Below are 17,928 nucleotides of genomic sequence, written 5' to 3'. Positions count from 1 at the left end.
ATATAAAGGCATTTAACCCCCCCACCCCGTCCCCAAACAATAAGAATTAAGTGTTTGACAGTGTTAAAGATTAAAGGCTACATTTTTAAAAGTGCCTAGGTGCCCAGTTTCCTAGCCATGTAAATACTTTTAAAAATCTGGCCCTAAATTGCTAATGCAGACTTATACTAAACCAGTGTTATGTTATAACAGGGAGTGTCTGTGATCTGTGTATGCAGTGTTGCTGTAGCCATGTCGGTCCCAGGATATTAGAGAGATGAGGTGAGTGAGGTATTAGCTTTCATTGGATCAACTTCTGTTTGGTGCGAGAGACAAGAAGAGCTTGTCTTGCTCAACAACCAAAGTTGGTCCAGTAAAAGATGTTACCTCACCCACCTTGTCTCTTTGATCTATGGACAGTCACAAGCCTCCTTTAGTCACCCGGTAGTCACGATAGCTGCCTTTCATTCAGGCTAAGTGAAGGGAGCAGCTAAATGCCTTTTTGTTTAATGATAGCTGAAACAATAGAAGCCACGAGCCAAACCACAGACCAGCAAAGAAAGGCGGAATAGGAGCTGAACCGTGTGGGGTTAGGGGTTTTCCCTGGGGACTGAATGCAAACACATTGTTTTGGTGGAGCTGTGTGTGTCTGTCAGTCAGAAGCAGACAGTAAGCAGCCAGAGAAAAATGCAGGCAAACCAAGGAGACTACAAGAGAAGCACTGGCAAGGTGGTTTTGAGAGAAAGTTGAGCGAGAGAGAGCTTTTGGGGCAGAGTGCTGGCTGGAAAGAGATTTGGAATTGTGAGCAAAGAAACTGCCTCCTGCTGTTTGTGCTGACACAACATGAAATGTTTTTCAGAATTTTGGAATTTCTCATTGAATGGAAATTCTGACATTTGACAGGCTCTACTCCTAACAGCAATGCTCTACAAATCCCCAAATATTGGCTAAGTGCTCAGGCCAGAAAGGGTAAAAACAAATAATGTGTTACCCCCTTATTAGCACAGTGCCAGTGGGATTTTGGGTGCTGCTGCATGGTCTGAGAATCGAGTGTCAAACCACATGAACTGAGGACTGTTGCCGCAGCAAACATTTTTTTGTGTGATTTTGATTGTGTTGTTTTTTTATGTGATCCAGTGTTGTTGGTCTGTGGGTGTGAGAGAGCATGGGGCTAGTGTTGCGAGTTAGATCCCCATGATTGGCTAAATCACCATGCCACATTGTCCTCACAGTTGCTGGTGGTCAAACAGGTGGGCAGAGTCTGCCCTGGATTAAATACATCTGCATTTTTTTAATCACCTTTGGGAGTTGCAAATAGCTTTTGAATGCAAAAGTGTTTCAAAAAACCATCAGCTCGCTGCTTTGGTTAATACAGTTGGGTAAAAAAGCCAGAAGGGCTAAATGTTTCTCTAAGGAAGCAAATTTAACCACTTGTGCGTGGAATTTTCATGGGCTGTATCAATGTGAAGCTTTAAAAGTGCAAGCAGCAAAAAGACAAAGAAGGGTCCTTTTTCCATCTTTATTCCATTCTGGATGTCCAGCCAATGACATAATAAGAGCTTATATCATTGTAGACATCTCAAAAACATATAAACAGCAGTTTGAGGCTGGTCTTAGCTTTATAAACATCTGAAAGAACTAACTAAGTCAGTTTGTCAATTTGTAAATCCCAGCTTCAGGAGACAGAAGGTACAAACCTTAACAAATAACTAAGAACATGTTTTTTCTTTTCTACTTTAAAATAAAATAAGTGTGATTTATGAACCAACTTCTGATCCACTTCTAAGTGAATTTGGTTCAGAGCGGGAATGCTGAGTGGAAGCCTGAGCTCCGAGTTGTCCAAGATAACAGACGTCTCACTCAGTTTGCTCCATAAATGGTTTATGAAAGTCAGCAAAAGCTGGGAGACAAATAGACTGGTACAAACTGGAGTGTTAAAATAAAAAAGAGATGTGCTAGGGGGTCTGATAGGCCCCTGGTAGACTCATCGGTTGGCATGACAATGAACTGAATGATTCTAGAAATGGGAGGAAATGTTTAGCTCTGAAATCTCCAGAATATATTTTGACTGGTGAATGTTAGTGGGATGAGATCAGTAAGGCCAACTCTCATGATTTTATTGTTACTCTAGCGATTTTGGGGTTTTTTTTTTACCTAATTCATGAAAAGATGACAAAAGGCACCAATTCATGAATTTCAAAATGTCCACCATCTCCCATTACTGTCACTGGGTCTGAAGCCAGCAAGATGCCACCATTTCCCTACAGGCTGTGGGGGAACAGGGTAAGGGGGGGCAGGATGGAGGCTGAGATGGTGCAGGGGGCAAAGGGAGGCTGAGGGGGCAGGGGCAAGCTGATGGGTTGCAGGGGATGGGGGCAGGAGGGAAGCTGAGAGGGAAGGGGGATGGGAAGCTGAGGGAGTTCAGGGAGATTGGATGGGGGAGGCTGACGGTGTTCAGGGGTGTGGGGCAGGAGGAAGAGAAAGACAGAGTACAGTGATGGTGTTGGAAGGGGTGTGCATTACAGGTTGACAATTCTCACATCATACGCACACCGGCCCCGACTCTGAAAGGCGATTGGATCTTTTTGGGTCAATCTCATGATTTTGGGGGTCTGATTCATGAATTTTGCTCTTGCGAAGTTGGTGACATTGTGAGGTTGCCACCCATTTTTTTGGGGATCAATTAGTGAGAGGTGGGATGCCTGGACTGGAAGGAGGCAGCCACCTCCACCATCTCCCAGGAGTCTGTGATGACAGCACTGGACCCTCACTGTAGTGTTCCTGACAGATATCCTGACCAGACCAGGCCAGAAAGCGAACCAAATGACACCATCCCTTCCCCAGCTTCAGCTAGATCTTGAACACCCCTGGGAATGTAAGATGTAGGTTTCTGCTGTTATCCCATCTCTTGTACATTATTTCCCCCCCCTCCCCACTTTATTTCTCCTCTTCTCTCTCTCTCTCCTTTTGCCATTGTGCAATTCAGAGATTCCAGGCCAGAAGGGACCATTGTGAATATCTAGTCTCACCTCCTGCATAACACAGCCTGGAGAACTGGCCCAAAATCATTCCTAGAAAATATTAATAAATGATTCTTTTAGAAAAACATCCAATCTCGATTTTAAAATGGTCAGAGATGGAGAATCCACCCCCCCTTTGGTAAGTTGTTTCAATGGTTAATTACTCTCTCGGTTAAAAAATGATGCCTTATTTCCAGTCTGATATATTAAGAGCCTGTCACAGCCAGCAAAGCCTACTTCTCCTTTTGCAACATGCCTGTGAGGGGAGAGGTGGCTACCAGCAATGCCTTCAACAGCCCCGTGCTGGGAACAGTTTGCCAGGTCCTGAGCAGACCTTGGGCTAGGCTTGTGTTTCTCCAGTGTTGAAGTTGCAAGTGAAAATTGGCACCAGAGCCAGAACCTTTGTTGTTCTTTTTGCTCCACTTGTGTGTGTGATCGTCTTGTTTTATCTTAAAGAAACCAGGATTGGATTCCAAGCACAGCACCACCAGCAACAGCTCCAGCTTATCTCAACTATCTGCTTCTCTTTTCCCCTCAAAAGGACAGTTAATACCAGTCAAACAGAGATTTCCTCTATAAAAAACTCTCTACAGGTAAAGAGAAAGGAAAAAGCCTTACTTAATACTTTACATTTCAAATGCTTTAGCTGTTTTTCTTTCTTTTTCTGTGTCTTTAACAAAAGCTTTAAATGATTTCAATGGTGGTTATTACAATGGGAGCTGCCAGCAATAACTTGCTATGAAACTCCAGGCCATACTGAACTCTTTAATCTTGTAAGAGTTTCAGGGGAAGCAGTGTGTCCTAGTGGATAGAGCACTGTACTCGCCTGGGACTCAGGAAACTTGGGCTCTATTCTTAATTCTGCCACTAGCTTGCCGGGTGATCTTGGAAAGTTCCTTCAGCACCCTGTGCCTTGTTTTCCCCATCTGTAAATCAGGGATAATTCTGACCTCTTGTGTAATGCATTTTGAGGTCTGCTGATCAAAAGCTGGTGGTATTATTATTTATTAAAATCTTAGCCACTGTTGGGCCAGACCCTACCTTAATCAATACAGCCTTCCCTGGATGATAGCTGTGTGCATGCTGAGCTTGGGGACAGGGCTGAAGCCTTACTTCAGCAGGCTCTGCACTGTGACCCTGGCAGGAGTGACAAGATCAGTATGCCTGAGCTCTAGAACAGATGCACAAAATGACAGTGTGGCCATAAACCTCTGCTGCCTCCAGATGGCGCTGTAAACCTGCTTTATACTCATGCAGCTACAGCTAACAGTGCCAACTGGCTCCAGATACTACTGTACCAACCTAACCAGCCAAAGCTAGAGATGGGTCTGTGACACAGCTGGGTCTGAACCTCCAGGAGGTTAGTGCTGTCTGACACAGGGCTTGGTTTCAGCCCACAATAGAAAGAGGGAGCAACCGTAATAGCTGGATCTGGATCCTGCCCAGGTTCTGAACTACACTCCAGAATTGAGGAGGCTTTGCCACCCGCTTTGCTTTGAACTGGAGTGAGGCCAGATCCAGCAAGAAGGAAATTACGTGAGCATCAAACGCCCAACCAGAAAAATCCCGCCACCCATGCAGTTAATAACATGCAGTTAAAAACTAACCCAGCACCCGTGCAGTTAATACCCAGGCAATAGAGTATCTGGCACATTACAAAGCTGTCCAGTTCTCACGGTTCTGGGAGTCACACTAATGGGTGACACAATCCATTCTGAAGTGTGGTTCTGCCCTGTAGAATGACTTTGTGGCCTTGTCTCAGGGATTTCTGATCCAATCTGACCAGTTGCTAACTTTCATGTGGTAAATAAACATGCCGACTTTCACAATGAGCCAAAAAACAAGCTAATCCCATTTCAAAACAAGCCAGTCCCTAAGAACCCTGACACCCCATGTGACTAGATCCCCCCGGCCTGCAGTCTGAGACTGTGGTGGGCCTGCTGTGCACCCCTGACTCCTTACCCCTGTTGCCCCTGCTTGCCCCTTGCCCCTTCTTGCTGGGAGCCAATCAAAAAAAAAAATAAAAAAAATAAAAAGAAGCAACAAGCTACAAGCCAAACAAGCTACAAGCCAAAAACTAGCCAACAAGCAACTCACAAGCCAGTTAAACCAAAACTAAGCCCAATTTCTGCATTTTTGTTGTTGTTGTTTGTTTGTTTTGCTGGTTTGGCATGTCTGAATCTGACCTGCTGGCAAGTTCAAAACTGTTCTCACTCTCAGCCTTGCCCCCTTTAATTCGCTAAGTTGGGCCCACCTGCTCTGACACACGGGCACTGGCCTGATCTACCCATAGGAACTGGCTACCCTGCACCAGGGCCCTACTCCCAGCCATAGCTGTGTATGTTAGCGACAGCTCTGTCTCATTCCTACTGCCCCTGCAGAGCCAGCCCAGCTCTGGGAGAGGGACCTGGGGTCTATTCCGATTCATTCAGCACAGTGCCATTAGATGAGTTCCCATTCCAGGGCCAAATTGATCATGCAGTGACACCTGGGTACATGAAGAGAGCAGGGTGCACAGCTGGAACGGAAAGCAGTATCTTTATTGCCATTGACAATGCATGAACCGGGAGAAGCCCCATTTGACTATCAGAGCCTGTGGGCTGTGGCAGAGCTGGAAGAACAGTCCATTTAGAGTAGTGGAGCCCACAGGCCACTCACTCCCATCATGTGGTGTGACCCTTTAAGATTTTGAAAGGTCCAATATATATGCAAGGACTTAGGAGACAGTGATAGCGGAAGCTGTTGCCTCCTTCACCCCCCAACACCTTTTAGGGTTGCTGACCCTGGAGTCTCCAGGAATTAAAGATTAATCTTTAATTAAAGATTATGTTACATGATGAAACAGCCAGGAATACATCCTACCAAAGCTGGCAACCCCACCTTTCATAGCAGGGCAGGCACCAGCAGGACAGTGCTGCCTGCTGACTTTCAGAGGCTGCGGACTAATTGGGCGGAAGGGGCCAGCTGAGAAGAAGCTGACTGAGGCCCTGCACCTGGCTAACTCACAACCCAGCTCTAAGGAGAAGAGCTGAGGACTCTGGTTTAAGGAGAGAAAGAGAGACTGAAAGGTAATGGGAAGAGGGCCCAGAGGACAGGCTTCAGAGGAGCCCTGAAGGCCAGACGAACCTTTGGGACCATTGTTTGGACTTATTATCCTGAAAAGGGATTGATCTCAGTGACCTAGCTGGAGGGCTCAGCCACACAAACCCTGGGAGAGATAGAACACCTTGAGGAGAAGGAAACTGAGACAGGGAGCACACATAGGGCCACAAAGGGGCATGCTGGAAGGCAGTACCCCTAGACAGGCCTGTTAGAGCTGAAATCCAGATTTAGACCCCATGAAACCAGGGGCTCTCTTAGAGGTGGGAAGTCTTTGTACCCCTTTTAAAAATCCAGTAGTAATTGTGTAAAAAACCCACAACAGATCTTCCCTCTACAGGAGGATTGCATGTGGAACTAACTGCCAAGTGAACTCTCAGGGAATGGAGGGAGAGCCCTGTCCTCGTTCTGTGGAGCAGGTGACCCAGAATAAGCTGTATAGAAGCCTGCAAAGGAGGAGTACCCCTCTACTGGTACCACACAGAGAATATTCTCCACTTCATGAGGTAAGGATAGCTGGTGGATGGCTTCCTGCTACTTAAAAAAAAAATGTTTTGAACCTCTAGGGAACACACTGTTTCCTGTGGAGTTAACCAATGAGCATCCAAGCTGTCCGATGAAGGCTGAGAGGTTGGGATGTGTCATCAGACCATGGTTCTCTGAAACAAAAGGGGAGGGTAAAGAGAGGGAAGATACGAGCACTCCGCACAAAATGGAGATGTTGAGAACAAAACTAATCAAGGACCCAAAGGACATGAAGAGAAGAAATGATTGAATTGACTATACACCAATGTTAGGAGCCTAGGTAACAAATGAGAGGAATTGGAATTGCTCATTTATTAGCATAAATTTGGCCCAGTTGGTATTACTGATACTTGGTGGATGATTCCTGTGATTGGAATGTTAAAATCAATGATTAGATATTATTTTTGAAAGATCAGTGAGCAAAAGGGGAAAGAGTGTGGCAGTCTACATAAAAAATGGCACTACCCATTTTCAAGTTACTGATAGCTGTTAGAAAATGATCTTGAACACTTACTGATCAGTGTCCTAACTGGCAGTGGTTCTCAGACTTCGTTGCACGGCAACCCCCTTGTGACAACAAAAATTACTACAAGACCACAGGAGTGGGACCAAAGCCTGAACCCGCCTGAGCCCCACTACCCCAATGGGTGGGCCAAAGCCTGAGCCCCATGACTGCAGGCAGAGGAGCCAAAGGCCAAGGGCTTGAGCCCATAACCTGAACCATGCCACACAGGGCTGGAGCTGAAGCCTGAGCCCTGTCACCCTGGGCGGTGGGCCTCTGGCTTGGGCTTTGGCCCTAGGCGGTGTGGCTTGGGCTTGGGTCCCAGCAAGTCACACCAGTCCTGATGACCACATTAAAATGGAGTTGTGACCCATTTTGGAGTCCTGACCCACAGTTTGAGAATCGCTGTGGGAAGCAGGTAAAGCATAAGATGGGGTGTTAGTGTGCGCTACAGACCACACACTCACACTAAGGACACGTGACCATTGACAAATTCTGACTGGAAATAAAGTGTAAATTTTTAATGGTGAGAGTCATTAACCATTGGAAACACTTACCAAGGGTCGTGAGGGATTCTCCATCTGATGATTTTTAAATCTCTGGATGTTTTTCTAAAGGATTTGTCCTAGGATTGCTTCTGGCTTTGGAATCTGTGAACATGGAGGGCAGATTATCCAACATCTGCCTACTGTAGGGTGGCTCTTCCACCCTTTCTTCCTCTGTCAGACATGACCCTGACTAGATGAATCTGGGTCTGCTGCAGTCTAGCAATTCCTGTGCTCTGAAATCAAACACTGATCAAGAAATATGTTGCTGAGCTTCCCTTTATTCCATCACATCTAGAACTATTTCCATATATATATATAACAACATGAACAGTACAAAGAGACTAGTCTCCTCTCTTCCATAGCTATAGAGTGACTGTGGCCACTTCAGGACTTGGAAGTGCTTACATAAGATGCATTTATTTGTTCAGAGAGCAGACCAAAGAGCTTCTCCCAGGACAGGGACACGTCGGTGCTGAATTCATTTCCTAGGAGGTCTTTGCAGACACTTAGGATCACCTGAAACATGCTCTGTCAAAGGAACACAGAGCGAGTGAGACACAAACACAGAATTGCATTAAGGTTGGTAACTTCTTCAGCTTGAAAGGAACCAATTCTGAACAAGCAGTGCGGTGCAGTAACCCTGGAGTGACAGGCAGAACTGCCTGCCAGTTGTCAATCCTCCTACATCCCTTGGGAGCAAGAGCCCAAACTGACTGCCCCTGTTCCCCTCACCTCTAGGGCTGCCTACTCTCACCTCTCTGTTTGTGTCACAGAGTTAAATTCTTGCGGCTTTTATAGAGCAGCAGATCTTGTATGCAGACATTGGCTCAGATGTGAGGGAGCCACGGAGCTGAGGGTCATCCAGGGCTCCCCGCCCTAGCGTTAGGGTTCCTATGGGTAGGGTACTAGAAGTTAGGGTTAGGATTCCTATGAGTAGGGCTCCTCACCCCAGGATTAGGGTTCCTATGAGAAGGGTACTTAGAGCTAGGGTTAGGATTCATAGGATAAGGGACCCACCCTAGAGTTACAGTTCCTATGGGTAGGGTATTCGGAGATCGGGTTAGGGTTCCTATGGGTAGGACTCCCAGCCCTATGGTTAGGGTTGCTATGGGTAGGGGACTTAGAGCTAGGGATAGCATTCCTATGGATAGGTTACTTGGAGCTAGATTTACTGTTCTTATGGATAGGGATCCCAGCCATAGGGTTAGGTTTCCTATGGGTAGGGTTCTTGGAACTAGGGTTAGGGTTCCTACGTATAGGATATTAGGAGCTAAGGTTAGGGTTCCTATAGGTACAGCTCCCAACCCTAGGATTAAGTTTCCTGTGGGTAGGGTGCTTGGAGCTAGTGGTAGGGTTTCTATACCTAGAGACATTGCACTCCCTGTCACCTTACTAGCCCTCTACAGCTCCTGACTTTCTCCATGTAAGTTACTGCTGTGGGCATTCGGGGTGTCAAACAATTACATAGGGGAGGGGAGGTGGGGCGCAGCCAGGAACAGGAGTGGAGGCATCCATTGGATGCTCTCTTTACTGAGGCATGGGCTATTCTATGAAAACATTTGAAAAACTACGAGTGGAGGCTGAACCTCATTTTATTATGTCCTGCCCATATTTCTGCACCTACAACTTATGGGTTGTTTGCTCCAACTTCAGCATCGTGGGGGATGAACCTAATACTGATCTCTGCAGGACTCATTAGATGTCTCCCCCAAATCTGCACCTTCCCAATGTCATTCTCTTTAGTTTAGGCATCTGGAGCCAGGGTTCAAAACAAGTGTCAGTGTTTGCATCTAAGCCCGTTTAAGTGCATTTTTCTGGTATTTTTTCATTAGAAGTTAAATTACTTTGTAAAGGCTCTGTGGTGAGAGGAAGGATGATGTGGGTGTGGATCTGGCTGTGATCTGAGTCAGTTCCTAACTTTGCCACAGACTCCTGATGTGATTTGGGGAAAGTCACTTATCATCCAAGTTACCTCTCTGTAACATAGGGGCTATCCCTTCTTTGTTTATCTTGTGGGCAGGGGGCTGTAAGCTTTCTGGGGCAAAGACTGTTTATTACTGTATTTATGTACATAGTCCAGCACAACAAGGTCCTGATCTTGGTTGAGGCCTCTGGGGATTATTGTAATAAACGTCTGTGATCTTATTTTCCATTTGATCGCACAAACAATTGAACTTGCATGGCATGGGTGCTTTATTAATGCTAATGCTTATTGCACATGCCTATGCTAACCTCCTGCTTTTTGACAACCATGTCAGAATGTGTAAACATACATAATTATACCTCTGGGATACTGATCTGTCCCCTGTGCCAGAACAAATAGCTGTAATCCCTAAACAAACATGTTCCCCTGATGTCTGCGTGCATCAGTACCTGGAAATTCACTGCTGGCACTTGGTGCACATTCTTGTGCTTGTCTGCTAGACGGTCCAGAATCCTGCAGGCCTGCTTCCAATTGTCCAGGTTTTCAACCACCTGGTTGAGGGCAACCATGACTCTCCGGCCATGGAAACGCACCAGCGGATCCTCCTGCAGGTTGCCTTCAGTCGGGATGGTCTTGAAGTATGCTTTTGTCTCAGGATAATCTTTGAAGAGTCTGTATTGGGAAGAAACAATAGTGACTGAAAAATCACAAATTAGCAAAGCAAGCCAACTGTGGCTGTGGCTTTAAGAGAATCTCCAGAATGGATAAAAAGAACTGGAAGAAGTTTAAAAACAAACAAACCCTAAGGTAATAGTTACTCAGCAGTGAAAAAGAAGTTTGAATGAAATAATATGGATCAATTAAAAGTTCCTACATCTCTAAAAATGTTGCAAAATGCTGAAAAGGTTTAAACAAATATTTGATTTATTTTTGAGGGCATGGGGATCTACTTATAAGACAGAAAAAGATTGTCATCTTTTTGAATATTGTAGGCACTGAAGCAATTTCGTTATATAATTCATTTGAGCTTGATGTTAGAGAACAAACAAAGTGACTATGAGTTTGTCTTAGAAAAAATTGAGGCATACTGTTTACAAACAAGAAATGAAACATTTTTGAAATATTTCAGTTTCACTCAAGAAATCAAATGGAGGAAGAGATTTTTGAATAATTTTTAACAGATCTAAATGTAAGAAGTCAGACACGTAATTTCCAGAATCAATATGAGTTAATGATAAGAGATCAAATTGCGATGGGTATACAAGACATTAGTGTAAGAAAAAGACTGTTAGAAGAGCCAGATCTAAATCTGGAAAAAGCAGCCGGTGAAATAAATGCCAAGAAAAACCTTTCTTGCTATGTGACTGTTCAACAATATGTTCCCTCCCATTCAAAGGTGACATGTGGAGGACCCGCAGATCATGTGCCCTCCCCCTCCCTGATTTCTGCCGGGGTTTGCCACTTGGACACATGGTGTGGCTGGGCCCCCTCCCTGCACAGTAACTTCCAGAACCCATGAGTTGCGACCACAGGGAGAGGCAGGAGCAACAGGAAGTTGCAGGGAGGAGCCTCTGCTTTCTGGGAGGGCAGGCTGAGGGTAAGGGGGTGGGGCTCAAGCTGTTCTGAGGGCGGCTGAACCTTTACATTGTGCCCTCCTGCTATCAGCAGGTACTGGTTGTCTTTGAGCCAGAGTCTTGGGGCTTGGTCCCCAGTTACAGTAAGGCCGCTTACCAAAACAAAGGTGCTCCCACTTTCAGGCCCCATGTGGACCAGCAGGGTGCATCAGTAGGTCTGAGACCATAAACACTGGAAATCTGGCAACAAGGCCTGTTCCTAAGAGTTCCAAATCAAAGTCAGAAAAAGTTTCCATCATGACTTCTTAATTTCTTCTGGTTGGTGCTAATTATTGTTGCCCTGAAACATGCTCTATGTTACCAGGTCAAAGAGGTCATTGGACCCTCTCCCCAGGTACTAATCACAGTGAATGGTGATGACTTTTCTTAGTTGGGACAGTAACAGTAGCAATTTTGGTTAATGGGGACATATTTGGCCAGTGCTGATGCTTCGTAGATTTTTAAGGCCAGAGGCACTATTAGATCATTTAATCTGACCTCTTTGCATAAAACAGGCCACAGAATTTAGTCTAGTTACTTCTCCAGTAAGTTCAGTTGCATGGTGTCTAGCCAGCGTGAAACATTAAATTGAAGATTCTTATTACAGAGTTTGTCAAATACACATTAAAAGAACCTCTGTATTTTGGTTCCTAAAGTCATTTTATTTCATTATACTTTTCAGACTGATATATTTAATGGCCTCTTCTCTTAATTGTGACAACTGCTTAACTGTTTACTGGGGTGTCCAAAAGGACAAACATGGGGTAGGTCCAGCTGGCAAAAAACAAAGGATATTTGAAGGAAGAGGACTCTCTTAATCCAGATCATTCCCTTTCAGAGTGAACTAGCCCCTTCTCATAGTGTGGCTCTTGTCCTGTATTTGTAATAGCTGCTATTTTAGCTAGTCAGATTCCCAAGGGTGCTTGAGAGTGACAACTGGAACATTACAGAAGTCCAAGTGTGAACAGATGAGCTTCAAGGAATTTACAAAATAGTAATGCTCAGTTGCTTGGACCAGCATTTTTAAATGTGCAGCAATATCACCTCTCAGTGACAGAGGATAGAAACTGTCTAATTCACTCCCAAAGCTGTTCAGTTCCTTTGGTAGATCACCTGATGCACACTCATTAACAAACCTCTTAGAAGAACAGATTATCCTGGAACACATCTGGCCAGCAGCTATTAAAGGGAATAACAGTGTGTCCCCAGTGAATGTAGTAGGAGGGGAAAGGACTCCTGCACAGTGAGCGGCATAGTAAAGGGCAGAATGAACTTTATTTCTAAGCATATTTCCAGTTTTAATAACCCTCTGCAGCTCAAAGACCAGACAGCGAAGGGGAGAGGCAGAATGAGGGAGCATGTGTCCTCTTGACCCTCATGCCAAACAGACAAGAAGGATGCATGTTGTCACTGTCGACCAGGCATCTCTGTCCCCTTAGTCCAAAGGCCCAGCTTCAGAATCTATGGATTTAGAATTTGAATTGAAGCTGGAGTTCATTTATCAACTGAAACAAAACCACACGCTGAAGATGAGAGGAGCTCAGAGAGCAGAGCAAACCTGCTCATCCCGTCACAGGTAATGCCCTAAGTCTTCACTCTCAAGCAGTACAGAGACAGAGAGGAATGTTTCATGGGGAAGGAGAAGGGGAAAAAGTTTTCAGTGAAGCAAAACCAAATGTGTAGTGCTCTGCTATGACCTTTATCTGCAAGTCTGTCTCTGGGCAATCACAGTCACTATATAAATACACTCACAGCAGGTATATGCAGTGTTGTTGTAGCCATGTCAGTCCCACAATATTAGGGAGACAATGACAAAAGACAAAAACACCACATTACCTATGGGAAGAACACTTTTCACAAAGCAGTCACTCTGTATCTGACCTGTGAGTCCTCATCCTCAAAGGAAACCTGCACGAGATTTTCAAAAGATGAGCCTGGGAGCTTAAATTCACAACTCTGCTGCTAGACACTAACAATCAGGATCTTAATAAAGTCACTGGATTTATGGCTTATTACAACAATCTGTATCCCATTAACTCCCTTTTTGGTCCTATGACTGCAGGGGTATTAGGCCACTTCACCGTGAATGGTCTCTTCACACATATTCTATTTATGCTAAACTATCTGTTCCGCTTTGTATTAAACTGGCACACTCTTGAGTACCTTTTCCAGCCCTAAAGAAGAGTGCTGTGTAGCTCAAAACCTTGTTTCTCTCACCTACAGAAATTGATCCAATAAGATATCTCACATGGCTATGTTTAGTAGAGATAGAAGGAACAGTGATGATATCAGATATCACAAACAAGCACAGAAGAAAGCTACATTTTGTAGCATATTTTACACTACAGTGCGAATTAAAATGAAAGCAGGAACTAATCCCAGATAAGCAGGAAGCCCTTGAATGTCATGACTTACTTGATCACAACTGTTTTGCCAGTCTCTTCTGGATTCTCAAATAACTTTGCCCAGATGTGTTGGATATTCTTCTTATCAGCATCAGTTAGCAAAGCCATGATGCGTGGAGGATGCTCCCTGGTGAAATGACAAGATAGCAGACGATTTGCAGCCCCTGCTTTTGCAGGAAGCCAAACATTCTAGATGAGTGCAGACATAAATGGAACAGACATAAATGTTCCATATGAAACCACTCCTTCGACAGGAGGGGTCCATCTGTCTGTGACACAGGGCTTACTTTCATTCTGTACTTCAGAGAGACAGAGAGAGATGTGTGGTTCACTTGCAAACAAAAAGTGCAGACAGGACCGAAAGGGAAAGTATAAAAAAAGCTAAATGAGCCATTCCAGCACAGTGTAAAAGGGATGTTTTCCAATCAGAACTTTGATCAACTTTGAACTTTGGGAAAAGGAATGAAATCTGATCTTTGCAGCCTGGGGCCATCTCTAGTAGAAAATATCTGCACATTTTGGATGAAGTTTCAACAGAATAAGCTCACTCTTCATGGGAAGAGAACATTCTGGGGCGGTGGAACACATGGTATAAGTGTTCTTATTTACACTAGGCTTCCACACCATTAGATCAATGTTAACAAGAAGACCTCCTGTCTCCCAGTGGGGATGCACGATGAAACACCAGTAATGACAAAGGGCAAAAACTGCTGTCTCCTGCTGGGGACTGCATACAGTAAGAATCTATCAAACATCTGTGTTTTTTGACATTCTAAATATTTGAATAAATTGACTCAGGATGCCCCATAGTCCTTTCAGAGGGATCTAGCCAAAAAATGGCCTCTTTACACTCCTTCCCACTTTTTAGATGGTGGAGGCTGGTGTCATAACATTTCTTCCCAGATCTGGACCTTAGCGTCCAAAATATGGGTGTTAGCATGAAAACCTCCAAGCTTAGTTACCAGCTTGGACCTGGTAAAGCTGCCACCAGCCAGGAATTATACAGTGCCTAGCTCACTGTGGTCTCCTCAAAACCTTCCCTGGGGGACCCCCAGACTCAGAAGCCTTGAGTCCTACAACAAAGGGAAATAACCCCCCCCCCTTGTTTCCTGGTTACTTCCTCCCAGGCTCCCCTCCCTGGACGACCCTAGAAGATTCCCCGCTTCCAGACCTGGAAACACAAGTACCGAGACAGCTAATCTCTCTCCCCACCTCACCCAGAGGGTATGCAAAGTCAGGCTTAGTAAATCTAACACTAAGAGATTTTCTCCCTGACTTCTTCCTCCCACCAATTCCCTGGTGAGCTGCAGACTCAATTCTCTGGAGTCCCCACTAAAGAAAAACTCCAACAGATCTTAAAAAGAAAGCTTTATATAAAAAAGAAAGAAAAAGACATTAAACATAGTCTCTGTATCCAGGTGACAATATACAGGGTCAATTGCTTAAAAGAAAAATTAATAAACAGCCTTATCCAAAAAGAATACACTCCAGCAACTACACACATGTAAATACAAATAACCAATATAAATCTATTGTCTTACTATCCTTGTACTTACAACTTGGAAACAGAAGATTAGAAAGCCTGGAGGTAGAAAAATCACTCTCAGAGCCGAGAGGGTCAGACACAGGACAAAGAACAAAGAACTCACACCCAAAACTTCCCTCCACCCAGATTTGAAAAAGTCTTGTTTCCTGATTGGTCCTCTGGTCAGGTGTTTCAGGTTCCCTGTTAACCCTTTTACAGGTAAAAGAACATTAACCCTTAGCTATCTGTTTATGACAGCTGGGTGAAGCTGAGTTCTGTATTCCACTTGAAGAGTCCAAGTGGTGAGCATCCTCTTTCAAACTTTCAGATGCCAATTGGCAGGCCCACTGCCTAGCTTCAGTTCACACCATCGCTGGTTTTCTGAGGTGGGACTGGGAAGCACTCCCCCAGGTCATGCTGCTCCTGACTGCGCACTGCTCTTTAAAGCACTGTAACACAGAGACATCAGGCCTATCTTAAACCCCCACTGCACTCTGGGGTATCGGCCAAAATGTAGGAGGAAGCTGCAGTACTTGGGGGAACATTTCCAGGCCCTACTGCTTCAGAATGGGGTGGGAGGGAAGCTGTCTGCTCCCCAGAAGATCATTTTCCTAGAGATAGAAGGGTATAGGAGATCAAGCAGCTGAGCTCCAAAATCTCGTACAAATTGTAGCTGCCCAGTTGTGCTTTGGAGATGAGTTCCAGCATTGAAAGGATTAGTAGGCTGCTGACACTCACCTCCAAGAAGACCTACAACCATGTAGAGGAGAGGCAAGGCCTGCTGGGAGTGGAAGACTGATAACACAGTTAAGAGAGCAGGGCTTCCAAAAGCTGGATTCAGATTTTTTTTATTCAGAACCAGACCTGGAATCTGATTCTTTTAGGTTCATCGATCACTGTCCATCAGCGAATTAGAGTTAATCTCAGCCCTGCCTCTGTAATTTGCTTTGCTGAGATGTCCCAGGCAAACTGTATGTTGGATTATTCCCCTTGGCCTTGGACTATTTAATGGCACTAATGTTTATCTCTCTGTGGTCCTAGGATCAGGGAACTCTATCAAGAAAGTCATGGTTCTACTGTGTTCTTTCCCACTGCTTCAGGTACAGACAGCAATAAAACAGATGGTGTCTGTGCATGAACTGAGCTCTGTGACCTTCAAATCCCCATTTCGGACCACATTCCCTGTCCTTCTTCACACATCTCCCACCCAAACCTGAGTAACTGGGTTTGGCACTGGAGTGGCAGAGGAGAAGGAATCCTCCCCTCCTGGCTGCACTGACAGCAAAGCTGCTCCATGGTGGCAGCTGCAGGCCCTGTGATTGCAATAGTCCTTGTGTGGCCCTTCTCCAGGGGGTGGGGAGGAGCAATGTCTGATGGATAACAGGCCTTGCCTCTGGCCCACTGCCAGTCCCTGCTGTGCAGAGTGAGCCCATGTAGGGCAGGCCAGCAGCAGGGCCCTCTGCAGGTGCAGAGGAGAGAGTGGGATTTGCCCGTGGGCTCATTTTAGGATGTATACTCGCCAGGTACCTCAGTGCTGGAATCCTGTTTCTCCTGAATAAAGAGGCAGCAGGTGCAACCGAAAGGGAACTGCAAAACAAAAGTGAGACAACTAGCGAGCTTATTGGGAAGGTGGGGGAAGCTGAGATTCCCAGCAGGGGCCTCAACAGCACAGCTGCAGTCAGGACCCCAAACCAATTCACGACTGTGTGTGTCCATCTTAATGTGAACAGTAACAAAGTTACCAAGGAAACCAGAGTTACCAGGGAAACCGCATTAAACCTCCCTTTCAAAAAGAAAATGTGTTTAGTTTGTGTTCCGTAGCTTCAGGGACCTACAAAACCACAGATCAGGCCTTTCAAACCAGCATCATTTACAGTCAACTCCCGGCCCCATCAAAAGCCATGGGGAAAAGCCCACTTGGACTGTAGGGCTCAGTCTCCGCTTATTCACCCCTAATGAGAGTCAGGAGCGCATCCATGAAAGTAAAGTTACTGGATGACACTTGTGTGACGCCTGAGTCAATGAGAGGAGATTTAGGCCCTTGTGCTTAGGAATGTGGCAATATCTTCTGTGTGCGTCTCCCCCACCTCAGAATATCCCTAAAAAGTGAAGGGTGCTGCCCTGTTGGCTCAGTGAGGCTGTGTCGTGCCCAGCCCTGATCACCTCAGCACAGCCAAGGGGCAACGCTGAGAGCAGAGCCTCACACTGATTGACTGGGGGCTTCACCATGGAGGCTGCTGAGATCCAGAGTGGGGGGTGCTGCTTCCATGGAGGGGAGACCCCTCACTTGGCCTACTCGCCCTGCTGCCCTGCCACGGGCTATGGGGCCGAGGTCAGCCCTTGCAGCCAAGAAGCTCCATGTAGTTAAACACGAGCCCCCTAGATGGGGGAGCCAGGGGCTTGGAGCCAGGGCAGGCTGCTCCCCCATATCCCATCCTGTGCCCAGGGCCTCTCCTCTCACCACACTGCTGACACCTCCAACTGATGGAGCTCCCCAGCTCTGGGAGCCTCTGGCAATGGAATTCTGGGGGTGACAGTTGGGGGGAGCGGGAGGGGGAGAGAGCTGAGTGAGCAACGGTGGGGGGAAAGGGAAGACTGGGACTAGGGGGAGGGGAGAGAAATTCAGACAGAAATCTGGGAAATAATGAGTCAACAGGGGAAACCCTGGGTGTGTGAGGCATGGGGAAAAGGAAGATACATCAGTGAGAGCTCAGGCTCCAGATCCTCCTGCTGTGGAAATGCCCATCGACAGGGCACATAGATAGAGCCATGCTTTATCTGTGAGGAG

General features: G+C 45.8%; 1 protein-coding gene across 1 annotated transcript; it reads right to left on the bottom strand.

Annotated features, from left to right (window-relative positions):
• Positions 1-8,057: 8,057 nt before the first annotated feature.
• LOC115658726 (hemoglobin subunit alpha-1-like) lies at positions 8,058-16,717 on the bottom strand. The gene is made up of 4 exons (XM_030578112.1): positions 16,668-16,717; positions 13,626-13,742; positions 10,047-10,269; positions 8,058-8,201 (listed from the first exon to the last, which is right to left on the bottom strand). Exons 2-4 carry the CDS (start codon positions 13,721-13,723, stop codon positions 8,058-8,060), a joined length of 465 nt encoding a protein of 154 aa, XP_030433972.1. The 5' UTR covers positions 13,724-13,742; positions 16,668-16,717.
• Positions 16,718-17,928: the final 1,211 nt, after the last annotated feature.

The sequence above is a fragment of the Gopherus evgoodei genome, chromosome 10 (assembly GCF_007399415.2).
Source record: "Gopherus evgoodei ecotype Sinaloan lineage chromosome 10, rGopEvg1_v1.p, whole genome shotgun sequence".
In the NCBI taxonomy this organism is placed as follows: domain Eukaryota; kingdom Metazoa; phylum Chordata; order Testudines; family Testudinidae; genus Gopherus; species Gopherus evgoodei.
This window is presented reverse-complemented; position numbering and strand designations above follow the sequence as displayed.